Source organism: Leopardus geoffroyi, chromosome E2 (genome assembly GCF_018350155.1).
Source record: "Leopardus geoffroyi isolate Oge1 chromosome E2, O.geoffroyi_Oge1_pat1.0, whole genome shotgun sequence".
NCBI lineage: Eukaryota > Metazoa > Chordata > Mammalia > Carnivora > Felidae > Leopardus > Leopardus geoffroyi.
Genome location: NC_059335.1, coordinates 10,407,596 through 10,424,272, shown reverse-complemented (window position 1 = coordinate 10,424,272; position 16,677 = coordinate 10,407,596). Strand labels below are relative to the sequence as shown.

General features: G+C 55.1%; 1 protein-coding gene across 6 annotated transcripts; it reads right to left on the bottom strand.

Moving 5' to 3' along the window:
• Positions 1 to 4,379: 4,379 nt before the first annotated feature.
• SLC1A5 (solute carrier family 1 member 5) lies at positions 4,380 to 16,104 on the bottom strand. 6 transcript variants are annotated; one of them, XR_006702244.1, is made up of 9 exons: positions 14,887 to 16,100; positions 12,079 to 12,121; positions 11,601 to 11,648; positions 10,540 to 10,706; positions 7,895 to 8,128; positions 6,929 to 7,123; positions 6,649 to 6,783; positions 4,765 to 5,185; positions 4,380 to 4,580 (listed from the first exon to the last, which is right to left on the bottom strand). XR_006702244.1 is itself a non-coding variant. In XM_045440775.1 (8 exons), exons 1-8 carry the CDS (start codon positions 15,453 to 15,455, stop codon positions 4,951 to 4,953), a joined length of 1,626 nt encoding a protein of 541 aa, XP_045296731.1. In that variant the 5' UTR covers positions 15,456 to 16,100; the 3' UTR covers positions 4,764 to 4,950. The 6 variants fall into 6 exon arrangements, 1 of the variants encoding a protein (XP_045296731.1); XR_006702245.1 differs by having other exon boundaries at positions 4,789 to 5,185; XR_006702246.1 differs by having other exon boundaries at positions 4,793 to 5,185.
• Between the last annotated feature and the right edge of the window lie 573 nt (positions 16,105 to 16,677).

Below are 16,677 nucleotides of genomic sequence, written 5' to 3'. Positions count from 1 at the left end.
TCTAATACTGTGTGACAGCTTTGTGCATTCAGTCTTTATTATCGATTAAGTAATAATATGGCAGAAAACCTGCTGCAGCAATTAACTTGAATTAAGGAGTTTATATGAGGATGTGTATTACTGAGTTTAATGCTTTCTCTTTTAGCTAGAACAGAGATGTTTCGGTATTGTAAAAACCAGCACGTTCATACCAATGTCTACTAACCAAATTTTAGCCTCACTCAGAAAACACTGGTTAAGAATCGTCGGAGCCCAGGGTGGTCCGGCTGGCTCAGTCAGAAGAGCATGTGACTCTTGATCCCTGGATCGTGAGTTCAAGCCCCACCTCGGGTGCAGGGATTACTTAAATAAATAAAAAGTAAATAAAGTTTAGAAATCAAAAGGGGCGGCTGGGTGGCTCAGTCGGTTAAGCATCCAACTTAGGCTCAGCTCATGATCTCGCGGTCTGTGAGTTCGAGCCCCGCGTCGGGCTCTGTGCTGACAGCTCAGAGCCTGGAGTCTGCTTCGGACTCTGTGTCTCCCTCTCTCTCTGCCCGTACCCCACTCCCACTCTTGTCTCTCTCTCTCTCTCTCAAAAATAAACATTAAAATTTAATTAAAAAAATTATCTGAGCCCAGAACCGAACTCTCTATTCATGCAAACACAAAGTCCTTTTTGTAAGGTTTTGATAGGTGCTAAATGAGGCAAGTTTGTATGGTGTTTTGTTCAAAACCCGGCCAAGGATTGTCAACAATTTCTGAAAATCATGTTCTACGTGGCTCTTGATAATCAAACACCAATAGCGTGTGTTTCCAGCCGGCGGGAGCTGCCTACGTTACCCATGTAAATATCTAGCTACCTCCTCGGGTTCTCGGTTCTGCCCCACAGATTTTCGTATTAAAATTCCTGTTATAAATTATCGTTTTATTTCTTTTTTGTTACATTTAGGGCAATAGAGAGATGGGGGGGTTGTGTGGGGTTTTTTTTTTAAGTTTACTTTGAGAGTGCAAGCACAAGTTGGGGGGGGGGGGCAGAGAGGGAGAGAGAGAATCCCGAGCAGACTCTGTGCTGACCAAGGTGGGGCTCGAACCCATGAACTGTGAGATCAGGACCTGAGCCGAAAATCAAGAGTCAGATGCTCAACCGACTGAGCCACCCAGGCGCCCCTAAGAGATTGTTTTTAAAATCATGTGCAGGGGGCGCCTGATGGGCTCCATCAAAAGAGCATGTGACTCTTGCTCTCAGGGTCATGAGATTGAGCCCCACACTGGGTATAGAGGTAACTAAAATAAGTAAACTTAAAATCATGTGCAGATGAGTTATATTATCTATTTCATTTCATTCCATTTCAGCAGAGCCAAGAGGGTTTTCCCAGAGCTGATAGTCAAGCCATCACATGCGCTGGTGTGGCCATCAGGGTGGTTCAAACATGAAAATATCAGATAATAGATTCAACCTGTTGCTAAACGACCACTGCCATGAGCCCCCCCCCCCCGCCCCCGTATTATCACTCCCCCGGCTGGACGTGGGGACTCCCTGAATCTCCCTGACCCCGGCAACCAAGGGGTTAACACTGGGCATAGATGGAGGGAATGGGGCCCCCTGTCTTAAATGCTGTTGGATGGTCCGCTCCCTTTACCGAGCAGCAAATATTTGTGTACCCTTCGTGGGCATTGCAAAATATTTGCTATGGAAAGTGGAGGGCAGGCAAAGAGCCGTGTACAAATGCGCCTTTATATACATTAGCCCCAAGCTGGAAACCACCCAGTGTCCATTACAGGTGAATGGATAAACAAACGTGAAGGGTGGAGAGCAGAATACTCTTTGGTGATTAAACACAAAAAGAAATAAACTGGTCTGTGCAAAAACATGCCTAAAATCTCAAAGGCACGATACAAAGTAAGAGAAGCAGGGCGCAAAAGGCAACATACTATATAATTCCACCAATGCGAAATTCTAGAAGAGACAAACTAATCCTTAGTGACCCAAAGCAGGTCAGTGGTTGTCGGGCGGAGAGGGATAGACTGCAAGGGAGCAGCAGGATATCTGGGGGCGGTGGGAGTATCGTGTATCTTGAATGTGGTGGGTTTCATTAACGTATGCATCTTGTCAAAACTCATCCAATTACTTTATTCTTTAAATTCTCTGACGTTTATTCATTTTTGAGAGAGAGCGGGTGGGGGAGGGGCAGAGAGAGAGAAGCTGAAGCAGGCTTCAGGCTCAGAGCTGTCAGCACAGAGCCCGACGCGGGGCTCGAACTCACAGACTGCGAGATCATGACCTGAGCTGGAGTCAAGTCGGCAGCCCAAACGATTGAGCCACCCAGGCGCCCCCCCCCCCTCCAATTACCTACTTTAGCAGATGCACTTTATGGGATGCAAGTTATACCTTAATAAGGTTGACCCCTCCCCCCTACAAAAGTCCAACCGCCCTAGAAACGTTGTCGCTAGGAGAGACAAAGCTGTCATCACCCTGTGTCTGCCAGTCCCCCACCCCCATCCTGTGACTATGAGCCTAGGACGCAGGTCCAAGCCTAGTGCAGGGCTAGCCTGAGCACTTCCTCCCAAGCCAGCCTTCTTCAAAGGAGCAAGAGGGGTGTCTCCAAAAACAAGGGGTGGATCTGGCAATGGAGGAAGGGAGCGGGAGGTGGGAGCCGGGCCCGGGAAGGTGGCCTCACGTGCGCTTTGCCTTCTGCTCTTATGTAAACGTCACTAGTGGCCTTTGGGTGAGGCACACACATAACAGAGCCATTGTCACCAGAGGGTGAGACTCCCTAGTGCTTACACAAGGTCACACAGCTGGCAGGTAGCAAAAAGCAGGATCTGAGCTAGCCTAACAGCCTCTTCTAGCCAGGCGGCTCTGTAGCTGGAGCCCAATTCATTCATTCTGCAAATGTTTATTGAGTACCTACTGTGTGCCAGCCCCCCCACGCTGTGCCGAGCATATGGTGGAAAACAGATCTGGAGCACATGTCCACACTGAGGAGGCCTGAAATGGTTCCTGACCCAGATCAGCAAAGTAGTGGCATGTGCCCAGCAAATCTTAAAAAATGGAATAGAAAGAGGTGCCTGGGTGGCTCAGTTGGTTAAGCATCCGACTTCTGCTCGGGTCATGATCTCATGGTTCGTGAGTTCGAGCCCCGCATCGGGTTGGCTGCTGTCAGCCTGGAGCCCGCTTCGGATTCCTCTGTCCCCCCCTCCCTCTCTATGCTCCTCCCCCACTCACACTCTCTCAAAAATAATTTAAAAAAAAATGGAATAGAGGAAAAGGGAAATACTATTCTGTTGGGCTTGTCTGGGTTACGTATTCCTCGTATATACACATATTCTATATATAGTATATATATTACGTATGCATGTGTGTATCTCTTTAAACAGGCACCCTTCATAATCTAAATCTAATCCATTCCCAAAAAAGCATCAAATGGAAAAACTGAGGACAAACAATGATTTTAAGTGGGGAAAACCGTGCCCTCCCAGCTCCTTCCAGCAACCCCAACCATCTCCCCCAAATACCATTAAAACCCTTGAACGCTTTTATAACCACCCACCAAGGATTTGAGCCTAATAGAAAGCACTGAATGGGGCAACTGCTTAACTATTCAACACTTCATGAGCTCATTAGTGGTTATGTTTGTGTGTGATACACAACAGTTTTGCACAGAATCAGATATGAATTAGACTCTCCTTCCACACTGCAATGATCACGCGATGGAACTAAATACACAAAAACAAACCAACGCAAAGATGCAAAAGATACCCCAAGATACCATCTACAATTGGACTTGGGTTGGTGGTGCCCCCCGGGCACCTGGCAGGAGCCTGCACAGGGCCCTAGGAAGGGGGAAGATGATTATTAGTAACGTATAACACGTTTCAGCAGCATACAAGACAGGATCGTTACCAAGTGAGCCACAACTGGGCATCATCCACATCCCGGACTCAAAACAGGACTTAAAAAACACTTGCACAGCAGGTTTTTTATTCAAACAGCAAATTCTGGTTTAAATAAAAAAAGGGGGGGGGGAGCAGGTCATTACTACCACTATTGGATAGAGTTCAAGTATCAGGGAAGTACCCGTAAGTGGCTACAGCAGAAAGTCAGTCTCTTCCCAGGAGTGAGTTGTACATTTTCAGCTGCAAGATGGCATTACGTGGGGTAAAATCGCGCGCATCTTAAGTGTGCAGGCGAACTTCCCCAAATGTATACGTCTGTGTGAGCATCACCCGCGTTGAGACACAGAACATTTACGAGATCGCTTCACCGACTGAGCCACCCGGGCGCCCCTTCAATGCTGTTTTTTGACAAACAGGTATCTTATTTCAGTGGATTCTGACTTGTTATCTTTGGTTTTTTTCTGTGTGGCTCATGCTTTTGGTCTTAAAAACATCCGAGGAGATACACTTGATAGTTTTATTGCTAAAAAATGTCCTTCGGAGTGACAGCAGTGTTTGTCCTCAGTCTCCCCCACCCTGGCAGGGTCCCCAGGAGTGTTTGTTACAGCGGAGGGAACAGAGGGCCTGAGGACAGGGGGGGATGTACCATGGAGCCGCAAGACACACACACACACACACACACACACACACACACACACACACAGCTACAGCCACCAAAATAGCCATCGACCCACTGGAATGTCCTACCTCTCGATGAGGGCAGAAATCCACATGGTGACCTGTGCCTTAAGATGAGGGGGCCAGAACGACACTATTTCTCCATCATGTTTCCTAACTTTGGGTGGAAACAGGAATTGAGGACTGGGGAAGATATGGGGAGATAGATACACACACACACACACACACACACACACACCTATACCCCAGCATTGAGGCCTCCCAGATCTGATGTCAGGGAGAGAGGCTGGGACCCTGGATCCCTTAAGTATGCAGCAGGAAGGGCCTCCAGAACCCTGGTTCACAATCCCAATGTCCAGAGTGCCCCCATCAGCGCAGGGAAAGTCCCCATGGGGTTTACATAACCGACTCCTTCTCACAGGGGTCTGCATCCCCAGCAGATCCCAGGCGGTGTTTGAGGAGGGGGTTCCCCTCCTCAGTGGGGGCGGGCAGTGGAGCCAGGGGCATCTCACTCTTCACTTGGATCAACTCTGGCACTGAACTCCGCATCTCTGTACGATCCATGTAATTTTGGAGGAGTCCCGCCCCAAAGGCATCACCTTCCACATTGAGGACTGTGCAGGATCGGTCCCTGAAAAACAGGATAGGGAAGTGAGTGGGAGGGGGGAGGGGGGAGGGGAGAGGGGAGGGCCCAACCCTGCCCCCTCTCCTCCCGAATCTTTTTTTTTTTTTTCGAGATAGAGAATCCCAAGCAGGTTCCGTACTATCAGAGTGGAGCCTGAAACAGAGCTCAAACCCACGAACCAGGAGACCATGACTTGAGCCAAAATCAAGAGTCGGATGCTCAACCAACTGACCCACCCAGGCGCCCCCCTCCCCCCCCAAGATCTTGAGGTCCTCGCCACACCCTCCTTCATGGAACCCTGTTCTGCTTCTAGATCCAACTCCTTGCTCTATCCTCCCAAATATCCCTTCCTCCTAGAGCCTCCAAGATCTTTTCATCCGGGATCCAAGAAGCCCCCTACCTCTCTCTCTTCTTTTCCATGAAATCTAAGCGCCCCATCACACTTTCTTTGCCTTAGAACCCCAAAGATCTCCTCCTCCATCCTCTCGGGACCCCAAATGATACTTCTTCCAATAAAGCACAAGATTTGCTCCTCCTAGAACCGCAAAAAGTTCATCCCTCCCTTTTCTTGGGGCCTCAAAAGACCCATCCACCTCTCCTCTTCCCAGTGAAATACTATGCTCTCCCTCAGGCCTTTCTCATAATCCTAAAGATCTCTTTTGGCCTCCTTATACTTTGTGGGGGGGTGTGCCATTTTCAAACATGGGGCTGTAATTCACATATGGTAAAATTCACCCTTTGAAAGTATACAATCGGGGCGCCTGGGTGGCGCAGTCGGTTAAGCGTCCGACTTCAGCCAGGTCACGATCTCGCGGTCCGTGAGTTCGAGCCCCGCGTCGGGCTCTGGGCTGATGCTCAGAGCCTGGAGCCTGTTTCCGATTCTGTGTCTCCCTCTCTCTCTGCCCCTCCCCCGTTCATGCTCTGTCTCTCTCTCTCTGTCCCAAAAATAAATAAAACGTTGAAAAAAAAAAAATTAAAAAATAAAAATAAAAAAAAAAAAAAAAAAAGAAAGTATACAATCCCGTGGCTTTTCGCATATTCAGAGTTGTACGACCATCACATCTATTTCATTCCAGACCGTTTCCATCATTCTAAAGACATTCTTATACCCATTAAACAGTTATTCTCCATTCCCTCCTCCCTCTAGCCCCTGGCAACTGCTAACCCACAGTCTACAGATTGGCCTATTCCCACATGGGGCTCAGCACTGACAACATGGGGCCTGCCTGGGATTCTCTCTCTCTCTCTCTCTCTGAAGTAAATAAATAAATAACCATGAAAAAAAAAAAAAAAAAGAACCCCAAAGATCCCTTCTTTCCTTCTGATTAGAACGCTCAAGATGCCATCCCCTTTCCTCTGGAACTCCTTCCGTCCTCTCCTCTCCTCCTCGGAGGCTCTCGATGACCTTCTTGTTCATCTCCTTTCCCAGGGTACCCCTTGGGCCCCTGAAGCCCCAAACCCACACTTACACTAGCCAGTCCACAGCCAGGATCAAGGAGATGTCGTGAACTGGCAGGTTGACTGCCTCCAGGATGATGGCCAGAGTGAGAACACCTCCAGACGGAATGCCCGCGGCCCCCACGCTGGACGCCGTGGCGGTGACCCTGGGGGAAGAGAAGGGCGGTCAGCGAAAGATCTCGGTAGGGGGAGAAGCTGCCACGGGAGCCTTGCCCCCCTCCGGCCTCTGACCATTCTCGGGGGGAGGGGTCAAGTGGGTCCGGGGTCCTAGCTGCAGCCACCCACACTCACAGGATGGTGATGATCTTCACAAAGTCCAGGGGTTGCTGGTTGAGCTGTGCGATGAACACTGCGGCCACACACTGGAAGAGCGCCGCCCCATCCATGTTGACGGTGGCGCCGATGGGTAGGATGAAGCGGCTGATGTGCTTGGCGACACCATTCCTCTCCTCCACGCACTTCATCATCAGCGGCAGCGTGGCGGAGCTGAGCGGCGGCAGGTCAGTTAGCGCACTTGACCCGCCCCCTGCCGAAGCCCCGCCCAGACCGCGCTGGCCAATCAGCACAAGCCCATGCTCCGCCCGCCAGCCTAGACCCCGCCCCCGCCAGCCCCGCGCCTCGCCACCCCCAGCCTTCTGCAGTTCTCGGTCCTTCTCTTCCCAGAGCCAGAGGCAGGGGGGGGGGGATCCTGCAGAATGTCAGGATTCCAACCTGTGTGAGGCCTCGACCCCCTGGGAGGGTATGGACGGCTCTCCTTCACAATACACACAAAAATTGAAACCTAAATTCTATCATGTCTAGCACACTCCCTCCCCCCCGCCCCCCCGCCCCACTCCACCAGTAATAGACCTTGGCTAAGAATTACTATTCCCTTGGGGCTGCTGCTGTGGGGACAGCCAGGTTCTGAGGGGACAGGTGGACAAAATACCTAGAAAAGGGTGGAAAGAGCTCCCAGAGGTTGGATCCAGGGGGCAGCACTAGACCACTGTCCCCTAGGGCCAGGCCTTGTGGAGGAGAGGTTTTCAGGAAGGGAAGAAGAAATCTCTAAGCAGTCAGTGGTTTTCCAAATGCGGGGGGGCGGGGGTGGGGGGTGGAGGGGGACGGTTCCAGGACCTTATGAGAAACTTACTAAAGTATGGCCCCTGTACCCAGATCCAACGTCCCCAGATACGAAATTTCAAGGGTCTCCAGAAAGCTGATGTCCACTTGGGGCCCCTTAGCTTAAAAATCCTGCATTGGTCTGCCCCAAGGCCATACCTAGAAGAGGTCCCGAAGGCAGTGGCCAACGGTGTCACGATACCCCACAGGAAGCGGTAGGGGTTTTTGCGGGTGAAGAGGAAGTAGATGAGGGGCAGCACCAGGAGCCCGTGGATGGCGTGGCCCAGCAGGCAGCACAGGATGTATTTGCCGAGACTGGTGAAGAGCAGCCCCACGTCCTCCACTGCCACGATCTTGCCAGCCACCAGGAACAAGATGCCCACGGGGGCATACCTAATTACACAGGAGACCCACTGCAGCCTCTGACTACGATCGCTCAGTGCGCAGCCCGACCACAACCTCCCTCGCGGGCAGGAGACACCCAGATCCATGTGTGATTGAGTTCGGGCACCTTCCCTGCCTGCCATCCTCCAAGCTCCATCCCCTTAAAAATAGGGCAGAGGGAAAAAAAAAAAAAATAGGGCAGAGGGGAGGGGCGCCTGGCAGGGGGCAGGGGGCTCAGTCAGTTACACGCCCAACTTCCGCTCAGGTCATGATCTCGCAGTTCATGAGTTCAGCCCCTCTTCGGGCTCGCGGCTGACAGCTCAGGGCCTGGAGCCTGCTTCGGAGACTGGTGTTTCCCTCCCTCTCTGCCTCTCCCCCGCTCACGTTTTTTCTCTCCCAAAACTAAACATTAAAAAAAAAAAGGAAGAGAATAGAGCAGAGGGAGATCAAAGAAGCCTGGGAGCCTCTATTGCCAGCCGAAGTACAATCGCCAACCAGATTTGGACTTAACACGTGCCCCCTCCCCCCACCCCATGCGTGAGGCATTTACGTTTTCTGGGTTCGTGGTTATAGCAGCTAGGATGATTTAAACCGATTCAATCTCTCCCCACGTCCATGCAATATAAACAGTCCGCGGTTCATGTCTTAATAACAACCCATAGATGTAGAGCGGTTGAATCTGTACCGCAATCCCACGAGGGAGCCCCTCTTTTAGTCTTTCGAAGCTATGGTTGAATTAAAATCTCACAGGTCCGTCAAACAGGGACATTAATGCTACCAGCCTTATAGGAATGCCGGACGTTAATGAGGTGCTAGGTGAAAGGACTTGAAAGCTTTTTGTACACAATAAGTGATCTATGAACTTCTGCTGGAATTATTATCGCCCTTTCCTGGAGCAAAGATCCCAGCGGCGCTCGTGCCTCCCAGCCAGGAAGCCTCCCAAGACTGCCTCTCTGTTTGATCACTGCGGCTTGTTGTCTCTCAAACCCCTTCCCCTCTTTGGTAACAGAAGAAAGGCGGCATTTCCCAGCCACCTGTAAAGCTAGGTTTGGCCAAATGCCCAAGCTCTGGCCTGTGGGATGTGCCCACAAGTTATACAAGTGACGTACTTGATAAAGATTAGTGTTGATCGGAGGCATGCTATAGGTCAGGCAGTGCCCCAAGGACTTTACACGTTTTTCTTTTGTTTTGTTTAATGTTTATTTATTTTTGAGAGCGAGGGAGACAGAGCACGAGCAAGAGAGGGGCAGAGAGAGAGGGAGACACAGAATCGGAAGCAGGCTCCGGGCTGTCAGCACAGAGCCTGACGCGGGGCTCGAACTCACGGACCGTGAGATCATGACCTGAGCCGAAGTTGGACGCTCAACCGACGGAGCCGCCCAGGCGCCCCAGGACTTTACACGTTTTAACTCATTTGTGCCTGGAACTGTCAATCCCATTGTCCAGATGGGGAAACCGAGACACAGCGAGGTAAGTAACTTGTTGGAGGGCACGCGGGTGGGAAGCGGCTTGGAGCCTGCTCTTACCCACCCACCACCCTGACTCTCTGGCAAGGAGCCTGTACGAGGTTGTGCAGCCTCTTAAATGTCGCCTGCACCAGAATCAGGATGGGGCGGGGAGCGGAGGGATTTGTGAAAAATGCAGCAATCCTGCTCCCTCTCCTGACTTCCCACCTTCTCGATCTCGAGATCCTGGATCTCGATCCAGGGAAGGTAGAAGCCAGAGGCCTCTGCACATGTGAGATCATTTAATAAAACCGATAATAATCATAATCATAGCTAACATTAAGTACATGCTCAGCAGGTGTTAGGCCTTTAAAACATTTTGGGGGGGGGGGGGGGCGGCGCCTGGGTGGCTCAGTCGGTTAAGCATCCAGCTCTTGATTTCGGCTCAGGTCATGCTCTCACCGTTCGTGGGATCGAGCCCCGAGTCAGGCTCTGTGCTGTCAGCACAGCACCTGCTTGGGATTCTCGCTCTCCCTCTCTCTGCCCCTGCCCCACTCTTGTGCTAGCACGTGTATGCAGACACGCAAGCTCACTCTCTCTCTCTCAAAATAATTTAAACCCACTTTGTAAGTGCTTTACCTTTACCTCATGCCACTCGTCTCCTGTACATTCGATCACATCTAAGTCTCTGCACCTGAGATGCGCCAGCTAAACCGGGGCCACGGCTTGGCCGTCCTTTTGTCACTTTCCAGGAGGGTCTGGAAGGTGCCCCCGTCAGTCTTAGCTCCCATGGGATACAGCACTGTCCTCACGTTATAATGAGGAAACTGAGGCACAGAGAGGGTAAGTCACTTGCCCAAAGTCACACAGCCAGGGGACGGTCAACGCTGGGTGCGGATCCAGGCCAGGCGGCTCCAAGCAGCAGAGGGAGGGTTGCCCGATCCCACATGCCCAGCCCCCACTCCCCCCACCTACCACATGATCCAGGAGACCAGCACCATGGTGGCGTCATTGAAGGAGTTGAAGAAGCGGATAAGCAGCTCTCCCTCGGGCCCCAGCTTCTGCAGGGCCACGCCAAAGATAATGGCAAATACCACCAGGCCCAGGATGTTCATACTATCTACCTCATCCCCAACGGGCACCTTTGGGTGAGGAACAGATCAGAAAGGGAGGAGGAAACTCAGTCAACCTGCACAGTCACTAAGGGCCTGTTCTGGGCACTGCTGGGACCCAGCACAGACAAGATGGCTCCTTGGGTCCCTTCCTCCCAAGGCTCACGGTCCAGGTCCTGGGGAAACAGACCTGTCATCAGGGACCACCCACGATGGTTGGAATAGGGAAACCCAAGGTAGTGTGGGAATCGAAGGGGTTGCCGGCTTGGTTGGGGGGAGGGGGATCAGGGAGGGCTTCGTGGAGGAAGGGGCAGAGATCTGGAGAATAGGAGGATGAACCAGGTAAAGAGCGGCGGTAGAAGGTTCTAGAGAGAGGAAACAATGCGCAACAGTCTGGAAAGGGCAGCAGCTCGGGCATTCGAAGAACAGAAAGAAACCCACTGGGGCTGGAATAGGCCGGGCAGAGCCAAAACAGGAAGCTGGGTGGGCGGCCGGGCAGAAGCCCGATTCTGCAGCGTCTCCGGGATTGTGGCCAGAAGCCTGGGCTTTCTTCTGAGGGCACTAGGGAGCCCAAAGGGGCTCCAGGCAGGGGAGAGACAGCATCAGGTTTGTGCTTTGGAAAGACCACTCTGGCTGCCAAGCGGAGGAGGGTAGGTAGGAGAGGGGGGCTCTGGGGGTAGATCATCCCAGGGCAGGATGGGATTCGGGCAAAAGAGAAGCCCAGACCAGGGAGGGAGAAGAGGGGGCCAAACGAAGGTACCAGAAGAGACAGAAACGGGGGAGAGGCTGCAGAGTGTAAAACAAATACCACCAGATGTCTGAAGACAGGGGACAAACAAAGACAGGGGAGCAAAATGGACAACCCACAACAACGGGCCAAGGGATGCACCCCTTCCTCCCCCCCATCCCTTCCCCTGCTCTCACCTTCACCTTGGTTCCGTTGATCCATCTGCTTTCATAGACGGTACTGTACTGCAGGTGGGGTTGGGAGCAGTCAGTATCCATGGCCATGGAGGCTCCCCCACCCTGTCCCGCCCTAAGGGCCCCCTAAACATGATCTCCTTTCATCCCCGTCAGCAACCGCCCCGAGGCAGGATTTTCTTATCAGGCGCCCATTTTCCAGAGGCGGAAACCGAGGCTCAGAGCGGAAAAGGCAGTTGCCCGGCGTCACTCCACTGGAATTAGAACCCAGAAGGGGCTCAGAACCCGCATGCTCCTCTCTCGAGGAGGGGCACGGGATGGGTTTCGGAGGTTCCCCAAGGACCCTGCGAGATCGTTCAGAAATATGCGGGCATGTGCCCTTGGCCAGGCAGCACCGTAGAGCTGGCACCAAGGGGCTCCAACTGGCTCTCCCCCTCCTTGCCCGCCCCCCACCCCTCGGGACACACCCCCAAGGACTCACTGAGCTGAAGGCTGCGGACACCAGGTTGGAGGGGAAGATATTTCTGCAGAGACAGACACGGAGGGGGGGGGGGGCGTGTTATTAAATACCACGGGGAGGGGGTTACGGGGCGGGGGGGGGGGATCTGAGGAGCTGGGTTGGCCTCTTGCGATGGGAAAAAACTCGGAAGGCCCCACTGGCCCCCAGGCCCCAGCCAGGCTTGGTCAGGCAGAGTTGAGCCCTGGCCTGCACACTTTTCCAGGGTGTGGGGAGTCTTGAGCTGGCCTCCCAGGGCCCCCGTGGGGTGGCCGGCCAGCCCCGAGGGATTGTGGACTGGCCGGAAGGAATGCTGGCTTCCCAAGGCAGGCTGGGGCAGGGTCACCTGGGCCTCAGCTCCACCCCGGGCAGCAAACTTAATACCCTGGGCGTGTTGCATCAGCCAACTTCCTCCTGGAGGGCCGAGAACTGCTGCAGCCCTGGGGCCGGGCTGAGAAAGGCAGGGGACGGGGGTGCATTGGAAAAGGGGTAGTGAGAGAGGGTGACAAGGGATGGCGGTGTGTGCGCAGCAGCCCGCATTCAACCCCACTGGGCACGTCAGGGGATCAGCGGGACCCTGACCCTCTTGCGTCTCGGAGAGGGAAGAAAAGAAGGGCTGAAGTGCCCACAGTCCCTGCAGCGCTTGATCTAAAGCCACTCGTGTAATCCTGGCTCAGGGATCCGCACCGTCATCCCCATTTTCTAGAAAAGGGAACCGTGGGGCGCCTGGGTGGCTCAATCAGTTGAGCATCCGACTCTTGATTTCCGCTCAGGTCTGGATCTCATGGTTTGTGAGAGTGAGCCGACCCTGAGACTCCGCACTAAGCTTGAGATTCTCTCTCTCTCTCTCAATCGCTCTCCCTCTGTCCCTCTCCCCCACCCTCGCGCGCTCTCTCTCTAAAAATAAAAAAATAAAAAGTAGGGGCGCCTGGATGGCTCAAATCACTTGAGCGGCCAACTTCGGCTCAGGTCATGATCTCGTGGTTCGGGAGTTCGAGACCCGCATTGCCGGGCTCTGTGCTGCCAGCTCGGAGCCCGGAGCCTGCTTCGGATTCTGTGTCTTCCTCTCTCTCTCTGCCCCTCCCCTGCTCGTGCTCTGTCTCTCTCTCTCTCTCTCTCAAAAATATGTAAACATTAAGAACAAGAGTACTTAAACATAAAAACAGTAAAGGGAACCCAGACAGCTGGCTGGAAGGTCCCAACCACTCCTCACCATGTGAGTGGGGGAACGGCGGTTGCTGTGGGTCCCTAAACAATTTCTCATGTCAACCCGTGAGAAACTCGGGGGCAGAGGTGAGGGTTCGGACTCGCGGGACAGGGTCGGTGCGCACGTGCTCTTGAGTGTGTGCCTAGGTGACGCTCGATGCGCCGCTGTGGTCAGTGGCATCCGCGAGTGGCCGTGTAAAGGGATGTTAGTACACCGTGAGCGAGCACACGTGTGACAGCCGGTGCAAGGCCACGCGTCAGTGTGAGAGAGGCCACAGCTGTGGCTGGGTGTCCGAGGGCCTGTGTCCAGCTCCGCGTCAATTGGCCAGAAAGCTGTATGGTTCTGAGACGTTCCAGAAAAGTCTCTGAGGGGCTGGCCAAGTGTGAGTGACTTCTATTTTGGCACATAGGGGGAGCCTGCACACATACACATCAACAGCCCTCGAGTGGGTGTGCCCTTGGCCCGGGAGGCCCGTATCCACCCAGGCCTGGCAGGGCTGGGCCAGGACCCAGCTAATCTCGCCCCGTCAGGAGATGACCATCCCCTGCAGCTTTGGGACACCAAGCCGGCCCCAGAGTCTCACCTCAGCCTGCGCTGATACCCCCCCCCCACGAGAGGCTGGGAGAACCCTGTTCTGTGACTCATCATTTCCTCCTCCCCCCCACTTCCTGGAAGTCCCCAACCCACCTGGAGACACTGAATCAGGAGGTCCCAAAGGCAAGGCCATGTGGACCCAGGGGTCTGCCCTCCTCAAAAGGGAAGAACTATTCTTGGGATGGGGCGGGGGGCTGGGGGGGGGGGAGCAGAGACCAGAAGGCAAAGAGCCTACTCTCTTTCCAACCGGTCCCGCTGGCCCCCGCTTCTGGGCCGCCTGGTGTTGGTTGGTGGAGGGGGGGGGGGGGCGAGAAATGGAATGGAAAGTCTTTGGAGGTGGCAGGATTTAGCAGGAAGATGTAAAAAGGGAAGTTGTCAGGGTCCAGCCCCGGGCGGGGAAGGGAGGCTGAGAAAAAAACCCTGACTGTGTCGGGGTAACAGGGACGACACATAATGTGGGGGAGCCCTGGGACTGGGAAGAGGGCCTGGCACAGGTCACTCAGATCTCCTCAGGTCCCCTATGAACTCCTCGGGGGTCACAAGCTCTCTGGCTCTGGACTCAAATCCTGAGGCCCTGAGCGCCCCCAAATCCCCTCCCAAGTCCCCCCAGAATCCTCGCCCCTCACAGAAAAGCCTCTGTATCCCTTCCCTCCCCCACAAACTCCCCAAGCATTACTTTCTTCCCTCTACAAGACTTCCTTGTCTTATCGCCGTCTTGCAGCGTCCCCACTTACGTCCCCAGGCGCCCCCATTCGAAGCCGCCTTCCCCAGGGGTCTGTCCTCACTCGCTGGACTCTGACCCTCAAAGGGCCACACCATCACCATCCAGCCCTGGGGCGGGGGGGGGGGGGTGTCCGGGCTCTGGAGGACTCAAAACCCTCTAGCGTTCGCGTGGTCGCTCCGGCCATCCCTAACACGGGTCCCCTCCCCACGTGGCTTCCCCGCCCCCGCCCCCCCCCTCGACGACTTCCACCGGGCGGGCGGGGTCTGACCTCACAAGATCCAGGAACGAATCGAGGACTTCCTTGCTGGGGGCCTCTTCCTCGGCGCCCGTGGCGCCGACCGAGGCGTTGATGGCGGCGAAGGTGGCGCCCGGCTGCAGGGCCAGCGCCAAGCCCACGCCGAGCGCGGACGCCAGCAGCGTGGTGACCAGGAAAAAGAGCAGCGCCCAGGCGCCCAGGCGGCCGAGCGCGCTCGAGTCCAGGCTGGAGGCGCCGCCGATCAGGCTGCACACCACCAGCGGCAGGATGATCATCTTCAGCAGGCGCAGCAGCAGCTCGCCGGGGAAGGCGAAGGCCGCCAGGCGCGCGGGGCCCAGCGCTAGCGCGCCACCGGCCCCCGAGACCCCCAGCCCCAGCGCCACGCCTGCCACCACGGCCGCCACCGTCAGCAGCACCAGCAGGTTGGCGCGAAGGCAGCGGCGCACCCGCTCCCGGGAACCGCAGCAGCGGCCTCCTGCCGGGTCGGGGTCCTCTTTAGGGAGCAACGTCGGGGCACCGTTCCCGGTGGGCTCGGCCGCCTCGAACCCCTTGGGGTCTCCGCGCGGGGGATCGGCCACCATGTTGGAACGCCCCCCGGAGTTCTGCGGCGTCTGGAAGCTGCGAGCGCTTGGGGGGCTCCTTTCTGGAACGCCGACGTTCCTTAGAACGGAGAGTTTTGTGACACAGCCTGGAGGCTGGAACTTTGGAGGGTTCCTTGGAGTTGGGAGTTCACAGCGCCGGGGTTCCTTGGCTCGTGGAAGCTGGAGTGTCTGAGATCCCGAAGCTGGGCGCCGAGGCTCCTCTGCTCTCCCAGGTTGTGTCCTGCGCCCGAAAGCTGGGAGCCCCTGGGTTTCCCGGCCCTAGGGATGGGAATACAGGAGTGTATCAGGCTGGGACAGGGGGTCTTGGGCTCTGGAAGGCTGAAGGCGTCCAAGTGGCAGAGGTCCTCAAGAGGCCACGTCCCGGTAGCGCCGATCCGGGAGGCAGGGATCCGGGGCGCCGGGGTCCTGGAAACGGAGGCTGGGAACCTTGAACCTGGGGGACGGGAGACAAGAGCTCCAGGAAGAGGGGAGTTAGGCTTTTGCGTCTGGAAGGGGAGATCCAAGCCCCTGAGTGCGGAAGGCTGCGGTCCAGGACCCTGGGAGGTAACGGCCACCGATCCCGGGGGCAGCTCGCGGGCGCGCCGCGTGGCTCTGAGCCCGCATGGCGGAAGCTGCGAGAATTAAGGGCAGGGGCGAGGCTTGAGAAGGCGGGCAGCGAACCGCGGGCGCCGATTGGCGGCAGTGTTTAATGAGCCATTCTGCGAGCGAGAGGTGGGGCTGAGGCCAGAGTGGGGCCAATCAACCGTAGAAGGCAGACTAACAAACTCACTATCGAGGGGCGGGGACACTGGGGGGGGGGGGGGAACGGGAACGGGGACGGGGGCGGGGCCCTGTTGGGGCGGGGCCTAACGGGCGAGGCTTTTTTTTTTTTTTTTTTTTTTCCCCGCCAAAGGAATCGCGATGCAGGTGGGGGCCGTTAACCGACAACAGTTCCCTGGCTTGAGGGTCTCTAGAAAGTGCAAGTGGTCGGCAGGTGGCTCAACCCAGCGGCGACGGCTCCGCCCTGAGTCCAGTCTTTCGTCGCCCCTCGGAGCTCAAATTCCTCGAATGTAAAATGCAGATTAAGAAAATCTCATCCCGCCCATGATTGGCGTTAAGATTTTAATTAGATGGAGTTATTTATTCAATAATGTTAACAAGGAAAACAAATAAAATGTTCCCGGGGCGCCCGGCGGGCTCAGTGGGTGGAGCCTGCCTGCGA

Coding starts and splice junctions, on each gene's coding strand:
- SLC1A5 (XM_045440775.1), bottom strand. CDS start 15,455: ATGGTGGCCGATCCCCCGCGCGGAGACCCCAAGGGGTTCGAGGCGGCC. Junction 12,122..14,886: donor TCGTTCCTGGATCTTGTGAG/GTCAGACCCCGC, acceptor CTGTCTCTGCAG/AAATATCTTCCCCTCCAACC. Junction 7,124..7,894: donor GCCTTCGGGACCTCTTCTAG/GTATGGCCTTGG, acceptor GCCGCCGCTCAG/CTCCGCCACGCTGCCGCTGA.